The 25,000-nt window shown below is 35.0% G+C and overlaps 1 protein-coding gene across 1 annotated transcript in view; it reads left to right on the top strand.

Annotated features, from left to right (window-relative positions):
• Positions 1 to 25,000, top strand: part of LOC106877702 (uncharacterized) — a 271,669-nt gene that overhangs the window by 96,906 nt on the left and 149,763 nt on the right. The window contains exon 2 of the mRNA XM_014926660.3: positions 6,512 to 8,889. Within this exon, the coding sequence (XP_014782146.3) occupies positions 7,854 to 8,889 (1,036 nt within the window). The 5' untranslated portion in view covers positions 6,512 to 7,853. The remainder of the gene's footprint in view (positions 1 to 6,511; positions 8,890 to 25,000) is intronic.

The raw sequence follows: 25,000 nt of genomic DNA, 5'->3' as shown, positions 1-25,000 counted from the left end.
TCGAGGGAGTGGGTAAATTGATTACATTGATCCCAATGGTCTACTGTTACTTCTGTTTTCGATCCGAGCGGATGAAAGGCAAAGTCGACCTTGGTGGAATTGGAACTCAGAATGTAAAGAAGGAAACGCCAATATATTTCTCAATGAAAGGGAAATAATAATGATGGTTTTAAATTCTGGCACAAGGCCAGCAAGTTTAGGGTTTCGGGTATGTCGATTATGCCGACCCCAGTGCTCAGATAATACTTATTTTATCGACCCAGAATCAATGAAGGCAACCACGGAATTTGAACGCGTGCTAACGATTTTGCCAGCTCCCTACCTTAATAATATTCGAATATTAAACTCTAGAGTTACACATAACCAGTATGTCAGGCTAGAAACTGCAGTGATCACTATTATAACAGTTAACATGAGACTAATGCAAAAAAATATGCAGGTGAGTATTTAAGCCAAAAGACTGGATTTACAATTATATGCATACCATACATATAACCCTTTCTATCATAAGCACGAGGCCTGAAATTTAGGGGAAGGGGATAGTCGATTATATCGACCCCAGTGTTTCACTGGCACTTAAGTCATCGACTCCGAAAGGTTGAAAGACAAAGACGACCTCGGCGGAATTTGAACAAAGAACGCAGCGACAGACGAAATACCTATTTCGTTATTGTCCACAAGGGGCTAAACATAGAGGGAACAAACAAGAACAGACGAACGAATTAAGTCGATTACATCGACCCCAGTGCGTAACTGGTACTTAATTTATCGACCCCGAAAGGATGAAAGGCAAAGTCGACCTCGGCGGAATTTGAAATCAGAACGTAACGGCAGACGAAATACCGCTAAGCATTTCGCCCGGCGTGCTAACGATTCTGCCAGCTCGCCGCCTTGTGTCATGCAGATGACAACACTAAGAACATGTACATATACTACTTTCAAAACTGCAAAAAAACAACAAAAAATACAAGGCCAAGACAAAACATATAATTGTTTAGGCAGAAACACAAGTACAACTACTAGCACGCTCTGAGGATCCGCACCCTTTCATCTAAGAATAGCTTACATATGTGATCCATAAACAGAAGGTGTGGATTTTTCAATTATTTTCCACTTAATCATATGTAGCCTTGTGTTACATTTCAAATTCCATACATAGCTAGCCAACTAGTAGCTTTGCTTTTGTCGTTATGTCGGAAAGAATCTAAATGATTAGCATAGCGGTTTTTAAATTCTCCTTCTCATCTCGTAACAGTACATGATATATCTAAACATAATATGTATGTATGTATGTATGTATGTATGTATGTACGTATCTATCTATCTATCTATCTATCTATCTATCTCTCACACACTCTTTTTTATTCTCTCTCTCCCTCTCTCCCTATATATATATATATATATATATATATATAAATACACACACATGTATATGCATGTGTGTGTGTGTGTATCTATGTATATGCACAAAGTATGTAACTAGATAGGGGAAGATGAAGGTAACTAGTTAACGTTATCAAGGTCTTCCGGGAAAAGAACTGACAGACATGTGAGTTCCAACAGGCACTAGTATATTTCTAAAACAAATGTAGAAATTATGCATATATTATACATATCATCAACGAGGTGGATTTCAAATAGAAAAAATGAGAATAGGTGCCTTGAGAATGCAGTAAAATATATAGCCATAACCCCAAGGCTTACAAATACACACAATATACAGGAAAATAACATGAATAATCTCTTCACGCACGTCATGTAAAATAGTTTCAACACAGTAGTAAAGCGCTGAGACGAAACACAACACGGAACAAACTCACTGTGTAAAGTGATGTGTTCTGGTTGGCTGTAAAATCATGAAATGATGGTGATGAAGATGATGATGATGATGATGATGATGATGATGATGTCCCTTAGTTGCTGATGATATGTGCAACTCCGATCACTTGCAGATGTAGTGGGGAAGAATCATAACCAAATGTTGAGAAGAATTCTTAGGGGTTTGAATAATTCACATCTGGAGAGTAAGGTGTTGTGTTTATCATCCATAAAGAAACTTTATTCGGAGATCTTTTGAGCAGGATCGGCTATTCAACATAATGAAAATTCTAACTGGGGCCCACCTGTAAGTTCATGCGCTAATATATCTTGATATGTGATCACTATGTCACGTACATATGGTTATGATATATATATATATATATATATATATATATATATATATATATATATATAAAAGCATCTAATCTGGATGATATGTGACGGAAATTTTAGACTCCGGGTCAACTTCTATCACCATTTTCTGTGAAAGACATGCCTTCGAAAATGTCGATTCCCTATCAATAGTTATCCTTCTGGTCGGAGTACTAGTATTTTCGTTCGTGCTGATTCGCTTGCTTCTTCTTTCATGGATGGTCTTCAGGACCTAATCGCGTCTCAACATTGATACATTTCGTCACTTAGTGGTGAGGGTATGTAAGGGTTTCACTAAGCCCCATGTACGAGGTGGTGTTGAAAAGTTCATGGCTTTATAGTTATCCCGAAAGGCCTATTGGGAGAACCAACATATCGAGTTCTTTTTTAGGGCTTAGAAAATCTGAAGAACCGCTGCAATAAGTGTGTGAATCCGAGAAGGGAATATGCTGAATATTTTCTTTTTCCCAAATATGCTGAATATTTTCTTTTTCCCAAAGCCAGGAACCTTTCACCCCCACCTCGTATAATTAGTCATATGTGATTGTGAGATATCCAGTCAGATATAAGTGCATGAGATACACCCCAACTAGCTGTATGTATGTTCCAAGGACATATAGCACAACTCTAAATTTCCATAAGCACTGTCGTGAATAAATATTTACCTAGCTGTTAAGGCGGTGAGCGGGCAGAATCGTTAGCACACCAGGAATTTTGTCCTTTACATTCTGAGTTCAAATTCCGTTGTGATCGAGTTTGTTTAAGGGAATGAGCCGGCAACATCGTTATTGTACCGGGAAAATACATCCGACTTTACATTCTGAGTTTGGATGCCTTTCGGGGGTCGATAAAATAAGTACTCTTTCGCATACTAGCAAGACAGGCTGCGGAGAACATTATTGACACCTCTGTTTCAAACACCCACCATTCGGCAGATTGCTCGTCCAGATACCATCCAAAGTGACAATTTCGCCTTATAACCTACTCCTACTCCATCCAAGCAGCCCCTTTCTCCTTCGCTTCTGCTTAGCATCCGCGGATGCTTTGGCTTTCATCTGCCTCAACTTCTGCCCTTCTTCCCTGCAAACCATGTCGTACTGTGTGAGCAATTCTGACTACAGACCTGTCCGAGCGTCTGCTTTCACAAGTATTCCAACTGCTCCAGTCTGCCTGCTGATATAGTAATATAAATGTGTATGGGGGTGGGGTAGGATGGGTTATGTATTTGCATAACAAGCTGATGCTCGCGGTATTGATCATCGGGAATATTTAAAGTCAGAAACAACTTTCAAATATATCAACAAAAATTTCAGATACATCGGAATATTAAAGCTAATGGTAGGCAACGATATGAGTGTTTGTAAAAAAGAAAGCGTTAGAAAATACATCATACATTGTTCTATGCACGGAACAGTGGCACTTTTATCTACATTTTATCTGAGCAAAATTATCAGATATTTTGATTCCATCGGTATCATACGTATAAAACACACATCAACAAAGAAAACTGCTACTGCTATATATCGTTAGACCCATAGTATATTCGACTATCTTTGTTTTGTTTAAAAATTCTAAAATATTGAGCAACTTATTGATTATCTAAAAAAAAAAGTTTTATTTTGGCAGCGTTTTTAAAAGCTAGTATAGATGCATTATTGTAAATCTTAAATGAATATAATTGACATTGAAGATTTCCAGCAGAGATAGTACAGCTGTAAAAGCAAAAATGATAAAAAAAATAAAGAAATACAATTATGTTTTTATCATAATGATAATCAATTCTGCCAGCCTCTCTGCGATAGATATTCATATGCGCTTATAGAAATGCTATTGTCTAGAACGTGTGCTATGGGACAATGCCTGCTTGTGTGTCCTTATGTATATATGTGTGTGTGTGTGAGCATATATTAATGATGTTGCTATTCATGCTTTCTTTTCCTTTGACCTATATTTTACATATTAACCAATCCATGCATCCAACTCTATCTCTCTCTCTTTCTTTTCCATACAAATCATGCACACACGCGCGCGCACGCATACATTTAGACGTATATATTGTTTTTGTTTTGAAAATATTTTGTTTATGCATGAGAACAAGAAAAAAGTGCATCTTATTTCAATACAGGCTGATGTGGTGCATATGCAGAATATATATTTATGTAAGCATAATCATGTATTACATTAAAGTAAATGATTCGTTACAGAACTTTAGCTCTGTTAGACGTTTTCCATGAAGTAATTTGAAAAGTTTCTATAAAGTGTAACTTATGTTTGTCAGGGACGAATTACATTTATATCAATGTAATACATAATAATACTAACATCATCATTATCATATAAAATTATATTATATTATATTATATTATATTATATTATATTATATTATATTATATTATATTATATTATATATATATATATATATATATATATATATATATATATATATATATATATATATATATATATATATATATATATATATATATATATATATATATATATATGTATATATATAATTAACAGAATGAGATAAAAATCCAAGGCTGTGAAAGATTTAAGAACATTTATAAAGAGGTTTTACAGCTGTTTCCAGGATATTTTATATATCCCTTCATCGGAGACGGTGTGAGAAAATGGTTAAGCAATTGTTATTCTAGAGAAGATATGAAATGCAGAGTGAAGTGGAGGAATGAAAACAGATGTCTGATATGCAGTGATATTGTATCTGCAGATTCATTATTTAAGCAGAATGATATACATATAAGTTTCCTGTACCTTGTGTGTAAGTTCCAATAGTATTTAAAATCGGTCATTCCAAGCATAGAGTTTGTAAACAGTGTTATTGAATGGAGTGTTTTTTTTTAAGTGACTTAGAAAAAACCCTTGATTCAATAACACCGTTTACAAACTCTATGCTTGGAATGACCAATTTTAAATACTATTGGAACTTACACACAAAATACAGGAAACTTATATGTATATCATTCTGCTTAAATAATGAATCTGCAGATACAATATCCCTGCATATCTCACATCTGTTTTCATTCCTCCACTTCACTCTGCATTTCATATCTTCTCTAGAATTACTATTGCTTAAAAATTTTCTCACACCGTCTCCGACGAAGGGATATATAAAATATCCCGGAAACATCTGTAAGACCTTCTATTTATAAACGTTCTGAAATCTTTCACAGCCTTGGATTTTTATCTCATTCTGTTAATTTATATATATATATATATATATATATATATATATATATATATATATATACATACATATATATATATATATACATATATATATATATACATATATATATATATATATATATATATATATATATATATATATATATATTTATATATATATATATATATATTATGTATGTATGTATATGTATGCATATATATATATATATATATATATATATATATATATATATATATATATATATATATATATATACATATATATATATGTATGTATGTATATGTATGTATATATATATATATATATATATATATATATATATATATATATATATATATATATATATATATTTATATATATATATATATGTATGTATGTACGTATGTATGTACGTACGTATTTGTTTTCGAAAATCGTGAACTCGTGAAATCATGTGTTGAACCAAATATTGTTATACTTGGGGTTGGTCATATTTTGCCAATTAAACGCACGCACTATAGATTTGATCTTCACTTCAACTTTATTATCATTATTTCAGTCTGTTTATTTGTCAAATTTCTTTCGGCACACCTACCATATTGGGGTAGGGAATCGTTGAAGTGGTTATAGGATGTGTGACGAAAGATCTTTGGCAAATAATCTAAAATAATGATATCACAGCTGAAGTGAAAACCAATATAGCGTGTGCACTTAATTGGCAACGTATGGCCATCCCCAAGTATACCGATATATATGCCCGCGCGCGTGTGTATGCATGTGTGCGTGTTTGTGTATGTTTGTGAATTTGTGTATAACTTGCAGAATATCATAGATACACATGTTACCGAAAACTCAACAAGCCTGAAGGTTATCGATGTTCATTCCCTTGAACCCATCGAGATAAATCTTTCCCCTCTGTCAGAGAGTTTGTTTCTGCGCGTTGTAAGTTTGCATGAAACAATGGTATGGACTGAAACCGCAAAAATTGCTCATAAATATATAAACATTCCTTATAGCATTTTGTTAGTTCCATTTTTAATATTTTACGGATTATTTATATATTTTCAAATGTTTTCGATTTCCAAATAATTCGGGGTCGCTGACTTAACGCCATCCTTTTTTCTGTAGGGACTAAAATCATTCCAGGAATAACATTCCAAGAGTAAAAGCAACCCAAGAAATAACACAACCGAGAATAACGACTCCTGAAAATAAGGTATTGACTGGGAAAAACTACATCTATACTCCAATATAAATGACCATAGTATATCATTACGAATGATGTTTCGCAGCCAAGTATACTGTACCGCCGGGACTAATGCATACGTATGAATACCAAGTCAATAAAAGACAACACAGGTTAACTCCAAGCTAACTACAATGCATTACAAGAAATAACACATACATATCTATATATGTGCCAAGACAGTAACATATCAGAGTCAGAGTCTCTAACTCTACCTAAGTACAATGAATCAACAGCAATAATATGTGTTTACCTAGAGAATAATCTATTTTCCACAAGAAAAAAAAATCACTCGCCACCGAGTACTATGAAACGCTGCAAATGATATCTTCATATACGAAAACTATAAAACATCATTGAAGATAACTTGCTACAAAGTACTATGCTGTTTCAGAAATAACGCATATACATGTATCTAGACACTAACACTTACACATACATAATAACTTGCTGCCAAGTACAGTGAAATACTAGAAATAACCCATCCAAATGTGCCAAGAATATCATGGATTTCGTTGTATGAACATCTGTTATTGGCGTTGTTTTCCTTCCATTTCAAAACACACAGTAAAAACGAAAGATATCATTAGATCACCATCAACATACATAGATATATGAATATATTTATGTATATAGAGTTCTATACGTAAATATAAATACATATATATATATATATATAAATATACATATATATATACGTGTGTGTGTGTGTGTGTGTGTGTGTATGTGTGTGTGTTTATTTCTATATGTACTTCTAACTAGCTATTGTAAATCAATGGATGATGCATTAGTAACATAATGACTCGGTGTAAAACAACAGCGAGAACACAAGCAACCGCACCAAAACTATCACTACCATTTACAGCAGCATCACCATCATCAGCACCATCTATTATAACACCACCAATATCAATAACAACTACGCCTAGGACAGCAGCTTCAGCAACAGCACCAGGGTCAACACCAACATTATCCAGAGCTCCAAAAATAGAAACAGTAATATCAACATTAATATTAAATTTATTGCTTTTAGCATCAACATCTTAGTATCTCTGTAGCACAGTTGGTTTGTGTTGACGAAGTAAGATTTCTGAATAATCCTCAGAAATTTGTAGAATATAAAAATTAAAATAAATTGTAGTTATTATAAATAGAGTTATAATTAAAATTTTGAAGAAAAGCAGAAAAAAAAACAAACAAACCAACAAAAGCATTTCTAAAACGATGTTGCCAAAACAAGAACATGATATTGTGACCAATTGCTCTCCACACCGTTATGAGTTACAACAACAACAACAACAACAACAACAACAGCAACAACAACAACAACAACAACAACAACAACAACAACAACAACAGCAACAGCAAAAACAGCAGCAACAACATCCACAACAACCGCAACAGCAACAACAACAGCAACATCAGCAGCAGCAACAGCAACAACAACAGCAACAACCTCATCATCTTCTTCATCATCAACATCATCTTCTTCAGCATCATCATCTTCATCAGCAGACACAGCAGCCACAGTATCAGCTTCAAAAGCAGAAGCAACAACCGGAACAAAATGATGAACAGATGATCACCAGAAACTCTCCATTAAACTTGCGTTCCTCTCCTCTAAATCTAAGGCAGCTACAATTACCACAAGAGCATCATTTGCAACTACAACCGCAGCAGCATCCTCTACATCCACAACAGCAATATAATCAACAAGCACCACCGCAATCGCCAAAATCACCCAAATCGCCAAAATCACCAAAGTCACCGATATCGCCAAAATCGCCAAAGTCACCCAACTCACCCCATTCACCACAACAACATCAACAACTGCAACCTCAACAGCACCCTTCACAGCATCCGCCACAATCGCAACAAAATAAGTCGCCTCCACACCAGCAACAACAACATTTACAACTACAAGAACAACACAGGAAATCACCACAACAACACCAGCAACAACAACAACAACAACCCCCACCAAACCAACAAAACCACCACCACCAACAACAACAACTTCAACAACAACATCAACATCTACATCAAAAACCACCACTTCCTCGACAACAGCGCCCACAATTACAAGTTGAGCCTCAGCAATATTCCAGACAAGCTTTACAAATGCGCAACGAGATTCAAACAAAGGAGGTGTGTGCAGCGAAATTCTGCGTCAGAGACAATGGCATTCAGTCTAAAGAATCGGAAGTACAGAATCAGATAACAGGAGACAAAATTGAAAAGGAAGATATTCTAGTCCGAGGTACGTTTCAATCTTTATACATAGATGTATACACTTACACACACACATATATATATACAATATATATACGAACATATGTATATGTATGTATGTAGGTATATGATAGATCGCTGACCAATACATATATTTTTTTTCTCTCCTTGTTTCTTTCTGTGTTCCTTTCTGTTGAAGAGCGTAGGCTCGAAACGTTAAAGACTTTCTCTATTCCTGAGCGTAATACTAATACATCCATTTGTTGTTTACACCACCTGTCTTCGTCTGTTGTTTTTTCGTGAATTCTCCCATATATATATATATATATAAGTATTGTTTATATCGAACAAGAAAGTATTCAATACAGAATATAGAGTTTACTTATATTACGTAGATGTTATATGCCGATAGCCAAGAGTTTCATAAACTCTATGACAAATGGTTATCACAAATCGAGAATATGCATACATTTTTGCATGCCCGCATACATACATCTATATGTAAGTATATGTGCGTGTATATGTATGTGTATGTATGTGTGTATGTAAATATATGTGTGCATAGATGAGTGTGCGCGTGTGAGTGTAATAATATTTATATAGATATTTAATAGTGACATTAATATTTATAATCTTTAGATTTCGTTATTTGCCGATAACCAGAGATTCAAGATCTCTGAGACAGGTGGCGATTGCAGATCCCGAATAATTACATGCCCACACAAGCGCGCGCGCCTGCACATGTGTACGTATGTACATGTGTACGTGTGTGCGTGCATCTGTGTGGGTATATATATGTATGCATATATATATATATATATATATATATATATATATATATATATACTTTATTTAAAAGGAGCAGAATTATAAATATATATATATATATGTATATATATATATATATATATGTATATATATATATATATATATATATATATATATATATATATATATATATATATATATATATATATATATATATATACGTGTGTGTGTATGTGTTGGTGTGTGCGTGTTTGTGCTTGTGTAATTATGTGTGTTCTATATAGATCTACAGATGTACTTCTTGAGCATATCTTCAATAATGCATCATGCAGTCATTTGGTGTTCGTGTCTTATCTCGGGTCACCTGACTGAAGTTGGTTATTGTAATGTCCAGATATCCACTGAATCAAAGTATACAGGACTGATAATGTGTTCTAGTATTGTATCTATACATGCGTGTAAAACTTATATATACTTAGATAAGTTTCGCTAAGAACTGGCCCAGGATATGTCGAAATTAATAGTACCATTTGGAAAAGATATTTAATAATATTTCCTTCTTACAATCATTCTTTGAACAGCATTGCCCATTTGAGTAATGCGTTATTGCTTGCAGAGATATATCCAAGTGTAGGGGTTTATCTAGTATTTGTTGGAGATATTCGTTCAGGGCCCGTTTGGATTTTATGCGAACTTTTGATTCTCTTATGCATCTTGACATGACATTAAAGACAGCAGGACCAGCTGAAGCGAAATAACTCTGTCTTAGTGTTGTGAGGTGACGCGAGCATGATTTTTGTAAAGGATGGGTGGCACGGGGACCAAACCTTGGGTGAATTCTAGAGTCGATGCCAATATCTGCTGGAATATTTTGAGCATCATAGAAATGATCTAGCGCTCATAGCAGCGTTGGCGGAAAGAACGTTTGAGATTCTCAAGACGATCCCAATAATCAAGACTTGTTATGTCGTCTACTTTCCTTTCACTCGATCCCTTGGGTGCTTCATTTTTTATACTTTATTTCTTCTAGGGAGACCACAACTGAGAACAATATTTAAGGTGAAGACAGGTGAAAATCAAGAACACAAAGATAATGGTAGGAGGGTCTCAAGACCGAAAAGTCTTCAACGATTCAGGAACACGCCCTGTCGGCCATGTCGAATTAATTGTTTATGTTGACACACCAGCTTAAGTTGTTGACAGTTACTGCGAGCTCCCTAGCTGTGTTCGATGCGACAAGGTTTTCGCTCGAGGGAAGAGTGTATGATAGTTTAAGTGTAGACTCTTTACTAAAGTAGATTAGTTAAAATTTATTTTCATTTAGCTACATATTGTGTTTTCCCGCGCATCCGATAAAAGCCAGCAGATCCTATTAGAGATTAGTTCGGTCTCCTGCATTGCCGAAAGAATTTCAGAAGCTTAACGTCATCTGCGAATATTCTAATGCTGCTGATGGCGTCAATGATATCATTGACGTAAATAAAAAGGGTTTGGACCCAGTACAGTGTATTGTGGGACTCCACTGATAACTCTTACCGAGCTTGATCGAACACCATCTATCACCACATGCTGGGTTCTCTTCACCAGAATTCATTTAATCAACTTTAATGGTTTCCCTCGGACTCCGGTGTTCGATAGTTTCTTTAGCAGGATGCTGCGGTCACCTTGGCCGAAGGCCTTGCTGGAGTCCAGATAGATGACAACACGAAGTGAGTTACTTGATATCTCATCACGCTCAATATAATTTGATGATATGAAAGGTAAGTGACATCGGTCGGTAATTCACTGTTAGCAATTGGTTGCCTTTTTGAAAAGTGGGATAATCGGCTGGGAAAGGAAATTTTCAGGAATATAACCAGCTTCTAAGTTGTTTGTAATTTTGTTTATAGCTGCTATGAGATCTGTGGTGCCAAATGATATATTAGAGGGTGTGATGGGGCTTTGTTTCACCGATACTGTCAGGACTGACCAAGCTGGGATTGTAGAAAGTGGAACAGCATTGTTTCTGCAAATTCTCAACCATGTTTCTGTGCGGGCTGTTGTCTTCATCCACCACAGGTCCAACAGATGACACAGCTTTTTAGCGAACGAAAACAATTTGGTATTGACTTTTATTTTCTCAATGGCCCACTTTCACCTGCTATTCTTTGACTATCAATGATAGTCCTTATGCAGTTTTGAAGATAATGTTTCTTCGATTCCAATAAGACTATATCTGTCAAGTGCGGGCATTGCAGTTGACAATATTCTCGCCAGTTGGTTTTTCAGTTAGTCGTTTTTATTATTATATGTGCTCTTCTGTTACTGGGAGCCCGTGTTTAGTTTTGCTCTTGGTCCGTAGTGGAGTGCAGTGTGAACATATACTTGTGACAACATTCACAAATAGCTGCCAGGATGTATTGATACTACTTGGAGTGAGAGAGAGACAGAGAGTAAAAGTCCAATCAATGACGGAAAGATCGTGTGTAACTGCATTCCTTTTAGCACTGTGTTGCTCTATGAGGCCAAACGGGTGTGCTGGAGTGAGATCGTACTTCATCAGTTTTGTTTGCCGGAATCTCAAAATACAGAAAACCATATCGTGGTCGGAAGAGAAAGTTTTTCTTCTATAATATTATGTTCAGAGTAAAAGGGGTTACTAAACACTAAGTCCAATGTATTTTTATTGAATCTTGTTGGCACGAGCATGAGTATGGACAGGAAAAATTCGTTCAGGAATTCGAAAAATGATTCCTTTGCTGCTTTCTCTGAGACTGAATTGCATACAGCTCTCTTCAAGGAATAAGTAGACCAGTCAATCATTACTAAAATATTATCAAATTGGAATTGGTGAATGGAAGGCTTAGTATTTATGCGGTAATATTTGAAACACGGTAATGGTGCTTCGGGTGGACTGTAGCGCAAAATCATTGCTATATCATTACTTTTGGTATACATAGATTCATTACAACCATTGGAGAAAGAAACACTTGTATCTGCAATAGATGAGTCGTGGAGAAAAATAGCAACTCCTCCCTTTGTTTTACCGGTGCAGTCTGCGAGAACGGTGGTGTAATTCCTCTCTTTTATTTCAGTTTACGAGTGTCGTTAAGGTGAGTCTCAGTAAAAACCAAGAATGGAATATGATGAAGATAGTCGGTAACCCGAAGCTTAATAACTAAACCTATAATTTTTAGTTGAAAAATGGACTGATGCTTTGTGCATTCAGCAAACACGTTGAGATTGGAGTGGTGCTCAAAAGATTCCTAAGGCTTAATGGCAGCGAGGAAGGTAGTTTCTGTACAGGGGTAATGTCAGGGGTTGGTTGTATGTGATAGCCTAGATACTTTTCTGAATTTCTTTTGTAAGGTTGCGCATGAATGAAAAAACAAAACAATTTATCTTGCTAGGGAGAATTTGTTGGCTGAAGTTGTGGTTACACTGACAGTTCTGTTGATTGTTTGATTTGCTAAGGTCCCTACTAAATGTTCTCCAGTTTCCCGAGTTGGTGGAAAGATTTGTGTCGGGGCCGTTGACTTTGTTTTGCCTTTGCTCTTGCTGGGTGCGGTCTTGGGACCTCAGTTGAGGGAAAAGCACATGCTGGTACTTCTGCAAAACGGTGTGTTTTATGGAGACTTTGAGGATGGATGAATATGTTGATAACGATGATATTTCAAGTCCCGGGTAGATGCGTAAACGTACACTTTTGTTGTAGACATAATCCCCAGTGATGAGGATAGTAGCAGATTTTAGGGTTACAAATTGATTTAGATTTTGGTGTTGGTGCAGATGTAGCAAAAGTGCTATGGTTGGAGTTGTTTTTATTCATTAGGGTCTTGTACCTGGTAGATGAGGGAAATTGCACTCCCGGTATATGCGAAGTCTAGCGCGTAAAGAGATGCTGCGTATCTTAGTATTTCGTTGTAGACGCGTGGGTGCTTACAGGGACAGTGGATTGTAAATAGTTTTACATTTAAATCTGTTTGACTTTGAACACATTGGAGTGGTGGAGGCTGGAGAAGGCGAAAGAGGGTGTGGTTGAGGTTGGACAACGGCAGCAGCAGTAGTAGTAATAGAGGCTGAGGAGGTGGGTGAGGGAGAAAGGTGTGGTTGAGATTAGTCAAAGTTAGGAGTAGGAGTGGAAGGAGAAGATGAAAGAGAAGAAGAAGGAGAAGAAGGAGAATAATAATAATAATAATAATAATAATAATAATAATAATAATAATAATAATAATAATAATAATAATAATAATAAGAAGAAGAAGAAGAAGAAGAAGAAGAAGAAGGTACAGTAATGACGATGTCAATGACGATGGTGTTCAATCTTTTGTAGTATGGTGCCTTAGAAAACTTGCTGCTGCAGTCGTCCTGGTTGCTGTGGTAGTTGTAATTGTTTTTTTTTGTGGTTGTTATAGTTGTTCTATTTTTCTTACTGCTGCTCATCTTGGGTTCTGCTTATTGAGAATATTTGAACGAGTTTAACCACGTGATTAATTGTGGTACGATATGCAGTAGTAATTTGCTTCAGTTTGTTTTGAATTTGTCTCTATTTCCGGCTACTAAAAAGGCGAACAACCCCTTTAGCAAGGAGATTTATGCAAGAAACAACGATGTTGTCGTTCTGAGAAAGAATAAAACGTGCGTTGATAAGAATGTTGATTGCACTCTCAGGCCAGTTGCGAATATAGCGGACGAGTTGTGTCGGCGTTGTGGCGTTTCTTCGCTTTTCTACTGTACATATCATAAGTATTGATTATCGTATTAGAATAATAAGCATGTCATATAACAATATGCATTGGCAGTGAGCACATTAGTATTATATATATTATATACTATATATGCATTATATAATACTCATAAGTACAAATATGAAAATAAAAATACGTACGTATACGCGTTCAGTTAATATTGCTGCTGTTGATATCCAGTGAAATAGTTGAAGATGTCATATGGAGTAAATTGTTGGTGCGTATTTGATAGCAAAAAAATGCATTTGGAACGGGTTAACTAAATTCTTTATAAGTGTATAGAATGGACATGTGACGAAAGAAATTCAAACAAGTTACTTGGGCGTTAAAGCTAGTGAGTATGTGTAGATTTCATTTCAGAGAAGCTTTGGGACAGTATATGCAATGAGTGTAAGCTAGTGATTGGAGCGCTAAACTTTTCTTGGGATGCAGTCTGTAGAATTTCTGTTAGTAGGAGCAAAGTTCCGGATTAACAAGCACTCTGAACTGCAGTTCTGCATATTACCGAATATTAGGCGATCACGAGAAGGGAGTGCTTGCAATATATATATATATATATATATATATATATATATATATACCTTATTATTATGTATTATAGGGCTAATACGGCCATGATAGATCGCTAACCATTACACACATTTTTAGCTCTCCTTGTTTCACTCCTTGTTTCTTTCTGGAGAAGAGCGTAGGCTCGAAACGTTAAAGACTTTTTCAATTCCCGAGCGTTATACTAATACATCTGTTTGTTTTCTACACCACCTGTCTTCGTCTTTTGTCTTTTTTTTTGTGAACTCTCTCTCTCTCTTTATATATATATTTTCATTTATGTTGGTTGAAAAACTTCGATAATGCAAATATGTTAATTGTTACCATGGTAGCAAAAATCTCACAGAAACTGGGATATTATACCTGGCTAAGGAGTAGAAATTCCATGTTAAAGTGATGTATTTTGAGTTGATATAAATAATAATAATAAATGGAGCAAAACGCATATAATCAATAAGTTCCTTTAATTCCTACACATGTTTCAAAACTTATATGCACTCTACTCCAAAGGAATAAGAGATGCTGGTTTATCCATATAATTTTATCTTCAGAGAACCATTTTACAAATGCAAGACATGTGCTGAATGCTAGGCTTACGTACGAGGAATAACGCTATATATGTTATATAGTGTTATTCCTCGTACGAATGGATGCATAACGTTGCCATCACTGGTGATCACTCCATACATCATGATGTTGACTGGATGTTTTTTCACTCTCGGTAAACGTTTTGGTGACACAGCAAGCCAACAGTTGTTCTGTGTGATCAACATCTGTTCGTATTGGAGATTCTGGATCGAATGCCAAGCAGTACAGGACGTCATTTCCAAATCTCTGGCAGAGTGAATTGCGTCATGGTGCTGTTTTTCTGAAATACGGTGCCCAACTGACCCTACTATACTGCGCATGCGGGAAAATATAAAATGGTGACAATTTAACCATCGCACCCTGTATACATGTATATATATATATATATATATATATATATATATATATATATATATATGTGTGTGTGTGTGTGTGTGTGTGTCTGTGTGTGTGTGTGTGTCTGTGTGTGTGTGTGTGTATGTGTGTACATTCAGAGAGAAAAAAAGGAGAGAGGATTCAGATGACGATGACGGTATTGCAATTATTATTCATCTTCCATCATTTTGGTAATTAATAATAAATGTGACAAAGACCAATATATTAGTTTATACAAAATGAAAAAGATTTGCGTAAAAGCCATATAATATTAATTGAAATAATCCATCACCAATTTTATATGTATATAGTAAATATCTAGTTCCCTAAACAATCGGTTTTGGTTCGTTTACCTCCCCATAACTTAGAGGTTCGGCAGAAATCGACTGATAACGTAAGATCTGCGCACGATTAGAACCTTCAAGGCGGTGCCTCATAAAATAAAAGATAAAAGATATATGTGTGTGTGTGTGTGTGTGTGTTTATGTATATACAATTTTATCTGAATTGTTTTCAGCTATACATAGACGTACATACATACAAACGTACATACTATGCACAGATACACACACACACACACACACACACACACACACACACACACACACACACACACACACACACACAAACACACATATACAGACAATATACATAGACAGACATGCACACACACATACACATGTTTCAGAGCTATCTATATTGTTATGGATTTTCCGCTAGCTTGCTCCCTCGATTTCAACACGTGTGCAACTTTGTAATGACTTCTAAAGTGGCTGGACGATTTAGCGTTTATTTTCAGCATATAAGCTAGAATTTTTCTATGCCCTTAAATATATATATATATAGTTTGCAGTAAGTGAAGAATTTCCTGATGCATGTCTTCAAAACATTTATATATATATATATATATACATATCGTTTTTGGATTTGGTTTGCAAGATTTTTTATGTGATTTCGTGTGTTGAAGCATATTCTGTTGTGTCTGGGGAGAGTCATATTCTTATTGTGCATTAAAATTTAACACACACACCGTTAAAATTTCCACTTATTTCTTATTTTTATTTTCCTAAAATTTTCGTTGCGTCTTGCAACCTTTTCAATATACATATATATATATATATGTGTGTGTATATATACATATATATATATATATATATATATATATATATATATATATATATATATATATATATATATATATATATATATATATATATATGTATATGTATGTATGTATGCATGTATGTATATCTGTATGTGTATATGCATGTATGCACATTTGTATGTATGTGTATGTATTGCTGAAACCAATTCATATTCTTTATCGCAGTAAGAATCGAAATTGCTTTTACCACGACGTTGTTTTATTGTCAGTCGTTAGTCTCGTTACTTTTTATACCCAGTCCTGTAACTGACAGATGTTATATAATTGGCACGGTTTATTCAAGTGATCAAATGGAGTTATTTTCCGTTTTCATTTATATAAATTTAACGAACGTACACACACACATTCATCCATACATACACGTACAAATAAACATGCACGCCTGTGAATTCATAAATATGTTTGAGAATTCATAAATGGAACCTGAAAATGCTCAGAAACCCACATATACACACTTTTATATATGTCCCCCAAGTTAAAGAGGAAAAGGATTGTACGTATAATAAAGAACAGAATACATTTTTAAAATGGAATCTAAAAATGTTTTAATTGCCATAAAGTCTTACATTGGTATCAACGCTCCCATTCTAACACCTTTCTTCTAAGGTGTGTATATATATATAAGGAAATACATTACGGTTCGAATGGTTGCTACTAAATAAAACATTATATACGCATTATTGTATTCTTAGCATATGTCGTTTACTTATTTTATTCATTGAACTGCGGCCATGGTGGGGCACCTCCTTAAAGAGTTGTAATCTAACAAACTGAACCTAGTGTTTATATTTGCTTCTTTTTGTTGTTTTTCATTTTGGTACTTATTCTATCAGTCTCTTTGCCAAAACCCTGTCCTACGGTGGCGTAAACCGACCGACACCAGCAGCAAGCTGTATGGATGAGGATAGTGAAGATAGAAACAACTTATAATCATACATTTATGTAGCGGGAATCTGGTCCATCGCTACACGATAATTCTTATATGCAGCTAAATGACATAGAAGAGAGTATTACTTATAAACATACTGGCCATGGTACACGCCTTATAGTATCAATGCAAGAATCGATAGATCAAGATATAAATGTGTTCAATAGATTTGATTAATTCATATACTTTATTGTGTGTTATGTAATTATCTACATATTCGATATATTGGGTTTTGAAATTAGATATAACTGACGTGATTTATGTTTTCTCACGTACCTTTAAGTCACTACATTCATGGTCCTGGTTACACACATATGATGATAAGACCGCCATCAGAAATTTTATTGGTTCGCATCTGGTTCGTATCTGGCTACTGACGTAGCCTAAAATCAGTAAATAACCCAATTCTTCTAAGTCTAAATCCGTATACCGTATTGTGTTCTGATTAAATAAAGTAACTGGATGTGAATACAGCAGTATACCAGAGCTCACTGTACTGACACACTTAACTGTAAACAATCATTTAAACCGGAGTCAACAAAAGATTTTGTTATTAAAGTTTAAGGCGATGAATTGGCTACACTTCTAGAATATACAAATTATTCTAATTTTTTTAATGCAATTCCTAATAATATTTAATTATAAAAACATATTGTTTTTTTTATTAAACATCAGATGGCTAGGAGTGTTCATCTGAGTAAAATAGGAATCAAAGTAGCCCATAGGATGAGAAACACTCACTGGTTTAAAGTTTAAACTCAGATCTAAGAAGGTACAACAGTGTAGTTTAGTTCAGTATATTAAATCCGTATTCAAGAAACATGACTTTCGACAGTATTCATTAGACTTGAATTAAAAAGTAACCAATTTGTGCTAACATCTACTGTCAAAATGTTCAACTATCAGTTTTCCAGACTGCCTCGCTAGATCTCAGGGTGGCAATACGGTAAAATTGTTTTCATGTGCGTTGCGTAGGATGACATTGTTGAGTTCAGACTCTCTTCAAAGCGATGAGCTTCCTATCATAAACTGGTATCCTAACCACGTACAGAGATTTATCTGATTAGCTTAATGCTCAGTAGAAACTGCTGAAAATATTGTCATAGCGGATGATGAAGAATGAATAGCAATCCTTGATCAGCGAAAAGTTAGCAGTGCAGAAAAGGAGATGAACAATGGACAATAGGCAATTGTCAATGAGCCATACAGTATAGAGTGAGCGGTGAACAATATTGGGTGGGTAGTGTTCAATATTTGGTGGGCAGCGTACAATCTGTAGTAGGTAGTGAACATAAAAAAGTGAACAGCAATAGCCAATTCAACGTTAACCTTAGGCAGTGTACAATGTGCAAAATAAGGAAAGACTGTGATTAATATAAAGAGGATTATGTAAAAATAAAACAATATACAGTGGACAATTAATAATATACATTGAATGTATACAGTGGGTAGAGAACAATAAACGTTTCACAGTAAAAAGTTTAGCGGAGATAGTGAACAATATTCAGTGAAGAGTAAAGTATGGGTATTGGGTTGTGAACAATATATAATGGACAATGAATAATGTACTATAGATAGTGAACGAGTGCATATGCTAAGACAGTCATACAGTCTTGGCATATCATGTATTAAATATCTATTACCATTTCTCTCACTTTCACTTTCAGTCTATCGCTGTCTCTCTATGTCTCGCTCTGTCTCTTTCTTTATCTCTCTCTCTCTCTCCCACATTCTCTCCATTTTTCTATCATTCATTCCCGAAGCTAGCAGGATATGTGTATTTTAATGTCCCCAGAAGGAAAGCTTAATAAATTATTAATTATAACAATTACCATAACCAGTGAACGGTGTAATGTAGTTGAAAGTTATAATTGATTTTGTATCTCACACACAAAGCGACACACAGACTAGGAAAACTTCTATAGCGTTAAATCATGTGTCTAAGACCGAGGAGTCATAAATATGTGTACTTATGTATTTATTTATTCATATATTTGTGTATGCGTATCTGTATGTGTGTGTGAGTATATATGTATGTAGTCGTGCATACACGCACAAATACGTACGTGCACATATTTATATAGTATATGTATATAAGTAAGGGAGAAAGAGTGAGATCTGTCTCTCTCTCTCTGTATATATATATATATATATAAGTGTGTGTGTGTGTGTGTGTGTGTGTTTATTTATATATGTAAATACATACATAGATTCATATGTAAGTATGCATGTGTGCATGTATGTATGTATGTATGTATGTATTATTCAGTTTAAATACAGACAATGATCAGTTTAGGAAAAGAGTAGAAGTTTGTGGAAATTATTGATGTTATGCATTGGCAACATAATAATAATAATAATAATAATAATAATAATAATAATAATAATAATAATAATAATAGTAATAATAATAATAATAATAGAAATAATTCAAGCAGCAGAATATGTTTTATAACACACAGAAGAAAAGTCTAACGCTTCATATGGCGACCTTCTTCGGGGTTCGAGAGAAAAATATAGGTCGTACTATTTGATTGCAAATGTGCATTTGCGAAGCATCAGTTTAGCGGTGATATCGAGAAATAGATGTATTTGCTTTTGTATGTTCGTGTGTGTGTGTATGCGCGTGTTTGCGTGCGCACGCGGTGCGTGTGTTTGTGCGTGTGCGCATGTTTGTGTGTGTGCGTGTATGTGTGTGTGTGCGCATATGTATGTGAGAAAGATCGAAATAGAGTCGGAGAGATGGTAGCGAGGGCAGCGAAGGTAGTTTGGTTATGTGGTGTAAGTACTGTGAGGGTCAGCGTAAGCTCAGTCGAATTTTGGTTTAATTGCAGCATCGCAGATGTTAGAGGAAGATCTACAGCTACAACCTCATTCAGAACATCTGAGATTGTGTAAAAGAAGAGAACGTATAATCTGAGTTAATATTTCACCAGCATATTGACAACATCTAACCTAACATTCAGCCAGCATGCTAGCAGCATAGTGATTTCCTCTACAAACTACATAAGAGTCATGTGGTATTATGAAAGTGGGTGATGAATTGATTCATCTACCAAAGCGCAAAAGCGATCCCTCGGTCGAGTTTTGTAAGCAGACGCCCCATGTTTGTAGAAGATACTTTACCAATGAACCGCGAAATAAAATCATATAACGAATTGTATTCCTTAATCGCAATTCCAAAATTCTATATCTCTTAATAAGGGGTCGTTCACTTCACCACCACCAATTTCCCCGTTTGCCGTTTCTTCTTCCTGTGTCCTCTACTGCTACTCAAAATTCTTGGACAAATAATATCTCTTCTACCGCTACACAAATCTAACTCGTGCAGAAACCTCTACTCATACTATTATCTTTACAGCATGTTTTCAGTTCCCGATTAAACATCAAAAATACATCTTTCTAGTTAAATGTGAGTGTTGTAAATCTCTATAATCCTAGGCTGTTTTTTTCCATAGACATCCGATGCACCACGAAAGTTCACACTGAATATAAACAGGATGGATTTTTATCACTACTGGACATTCAGCAAATAAAATGGACAATATTAATGTTTAGCTTTGCTCACTGAATAAAATCGAAAAATATCAGCTATTTTAATGCTATTGCCGGAATTTCCTAACGTCTATGCCAAACAATTGTTCATATTTGATCAAAATATTTGCATATTACATAACATTTTAAACTCCAGCTTTTCCTCGTCAAGAAGAGGTTGGTCCTGGAAAGTTAATAGCGGTGTATTGTTAGAGTAATAGACTAAATATCATATGTGATTGAGTAACGTTACTTTGCGTTCATAGTTCGTATCTGTTCAAGATGACTTTACATTTTATCAATTCATGGTCTTCATTAGAATACGTCCTAGGGAAGTACTGGCTTGAAATGATCGACTACAACCTCAGCAAAAGCTTGTGGTCTTGCGTATATATCAAAATTCGATACCACTTTTTGCTCATTTTAACCTTTCTTATTTATAAATCTGCGTGATTGATTTGCCTCCTCAAACTTACGATACTCTTGGTAAACATATTCAAGTAGATACAGAAAATAACTAAAACAAACAAACAAACAAAAAAACAAAGAGAAAGAAAGAAAATACTTTATATGCTACAAGCTTCAATAACCAATTAGTTGGATAATGCTTGCCAGGTAGGATAATATAACAGGAATTATATACGAAGAATCATTTGCCAAGAATGTCAAAATAGTAAATGCAGGGATCAATATGTATTGGGATATGATATAAAATAAAGATAAACGACTCACATGAAACTGCCAGCCGAAATCTCTCAATAAGTGTTTTATATGCTTAGTCTATGTTGGCAAACATTCTACTCATCCGAATGAAGATTTTGAAAAGTATTAAACCATCAACCGATGGTCACGTACAAAATTTATTTCAATGATAGGCTGGTTCACTTATCTGTATTTACCGAGTGTACATGATAAGCATTTGATACGAATGGGATCCCATTATGTAAAAATAGTCAACTTCTCCTTAAATAGCTTTACAGAGGTGAATGTGTATAGTTTCTTTGTGTTACTAAACATATTTTATCCTGTTTATAGTCAATCTCATTAATCTTTAATTATTGGCCGTCAATAAGAAAGCTTCGATGTAAATGGATTCCACCACAAAAATCAGATGTTTATTTTATCCTCATTGTTCTATAAAGGGAAGACCAAGTTACCGTTGTTGATTCAACCAACGTCCCTTTCAAGTAAAACATTATATATTTCATCTCATTTATTGGGCTTGTCACTGATCTATAATTACCGATCTAAGACGATAAGCCCTGCATATGGAACGTTCCAACAATACTTTGCCAAAAAATGACTGACTTAGCCTCAACACGCTAAATAAAAGTGTAAAATAAATACGGTGGTTGATTCAGTCACCTATTGAATATTACAGTACCTCTTTTGTTCCATCTATAGAATACCTTAGTTGCCAGTAAATAATGAAACCAGGCATTAAACAACCGGGGAAACGGACGTACCACTGCTCATTCACTAACCAAAATATTTTCCACTATTCATCGAATTTGAAAATGTTTGTTGTAACCAAGCAACTCGAAAAGAAAGATTACAGAGCACAGCCACTCTGTTTATAAAAATAAAATGAGGAAAATAATGCACGCTGAATAGCATTTTCTTTTCAGCTTAGTTTTGGAAAGACATAAGTTTTAGATTCTCATAAATAAGCGAAAACTAACATAATATTGCGAACGGAAAATAACTGAAATAATCAAATTACACTCACATCAAAAAAAATTATTAGTGTTTTCTTGATAAAAGGATTTGCGGAGAAGAGTAAGTTTGACCATTGGCAAGTATAGTGTGAAATACGGTCATGTTTCAATCTTATTAATACTCACCAGTTAAAGATAGACTGACTTGTATTTAGCAGGTCACAGACTGATTGAAGGAATGTACAAGAGTTTCGTGGTATTTAATAATGAATCTATTTTAAATTATGACAATTGAGAGTTTTCTTCCAAATACACTCAAAACTTTGGTCTGTCCGAGAATATAGTAGAAGAAACTTACCCAATGTGTCACGCAGTGGGACTGAACACGGAACCATGTTGATGGGAAGCAAGCTTCTTACCATGAATAAAAATTGTCTTCTTTTACATTAGTATTTTTACATATTATGACTTCACTTCAAGAATAAATTATAACCTTATTTCTTTACTTATTTTCTGCATGGTCAGAAAAGAAAGGTTAGGACTTCTGAGTCTAATGATCTGAACACAGAAGGTAAAATATAAAGAACACATTTTTCATCGGGGCCATTATCTGAATGCTTGCAATAGAATGGTCTCAAATAAACACAGACTAGGGCCAGACCAGTGGTCTTAAACACGTAGAGTCCTCTACGATAACCTTTTTTATTTTCTTCATAATTTCTTTCAAACTAATCTTGCTCCAAAATTATTTGGTTCGATCAAGGGTAAAGAAACCGAGGGCCAATCAATTGCATCGAATCAAGCATGGAATAAAGTTATCACCAGGCATTTCTATCAGACACTTCTCTTTTATCAATAAGAAAGAATTATTATTAGATGCAACTTCAAAACTGAAAATTCATCATCTAATATGCTAAGTGATTTATAATAACCATAAAACTCCAACCCGCCCATATCACTAAAACAATAATATATCATTGAATCTGCAAATACTTCGTCGTATATGTACAAGGACACTGCTTAAGGAAACGACAGAACTTTCAGAAATGTCACCGACGCTTTCAGGCGGATTATTTATGGAATTGGTCGCCTAACAAAATTCAATGACCTACAAGTTACTTGGTAGATCATTGCTATCCATTTATATAACCGACCACTTCTTGAGAATATAATAGTACTAAGAACCAGTACTACCATCACCAGCACCACCAGCACCAGCACCAGCACCAGCACCACCACCACCACCACCATCACCATCACCACCACCACCACCACCACCACCAATCATGACTACAACTATTAACACCACCATCTCCACACCACCTCCATCACACCACCACCATCACCAACACTACCACTACGACGACCACGACCATCACGACGACGACGATACCACTATCAAGAACACTACTACTACTACCACGACCACAACTACCACTCCCATATGCATGTATGTACTTTTAGTAGAAGAAAAGTATCAACAAACAACTGGTAAAGGCTTACATGTTGGCATTTATATATTTACACATATTTAAACGAATCGCTTTATTATTCACCTAACGACGACTTAATATATTTACACGCGTCGTAGACCTTACAATCTAAATACTACCTTTTCCTAATTGCTATCATTTAATCCCCCAGAACTCCATATTAGCCCGTCGGTTCTTGACCTTGTGCTTGGCTTACGTCTCTACCCTATAGCTTCTCCTGGTACTTAGTACAAACCTTTTTCTTTCCACACTCACTACTTGGATCACCTTGCCAAGGTAACTCTCACCCTCCGTTACCTGGTTGATAGCTTTAATCTACTCGTCACATTTGACGTTTCCATTATCCATACAGGG

The sequence above is a fragment of the Octopus bimaculoides genome, chromosome 20 (genome assembly GCF_046866305.1).
Source record: "Octopus bimaculoides isolate indiv1 chromosome 20, ASM4686630v1, whole genome shotgun sequence".
Taxonomy (NCBI): domain Eukaryota; kingdom Metazoa; phylum Mollusca; class Cephalopoda; order Octopoda; family Octopodidae; genus Octopus; species Octopus bimaculoides.
The sequence above is the reverse complement of the archived record's forward strand: the minus strand, read 5'-3'. Positions and strand labels throughout refer to the sequence as shown.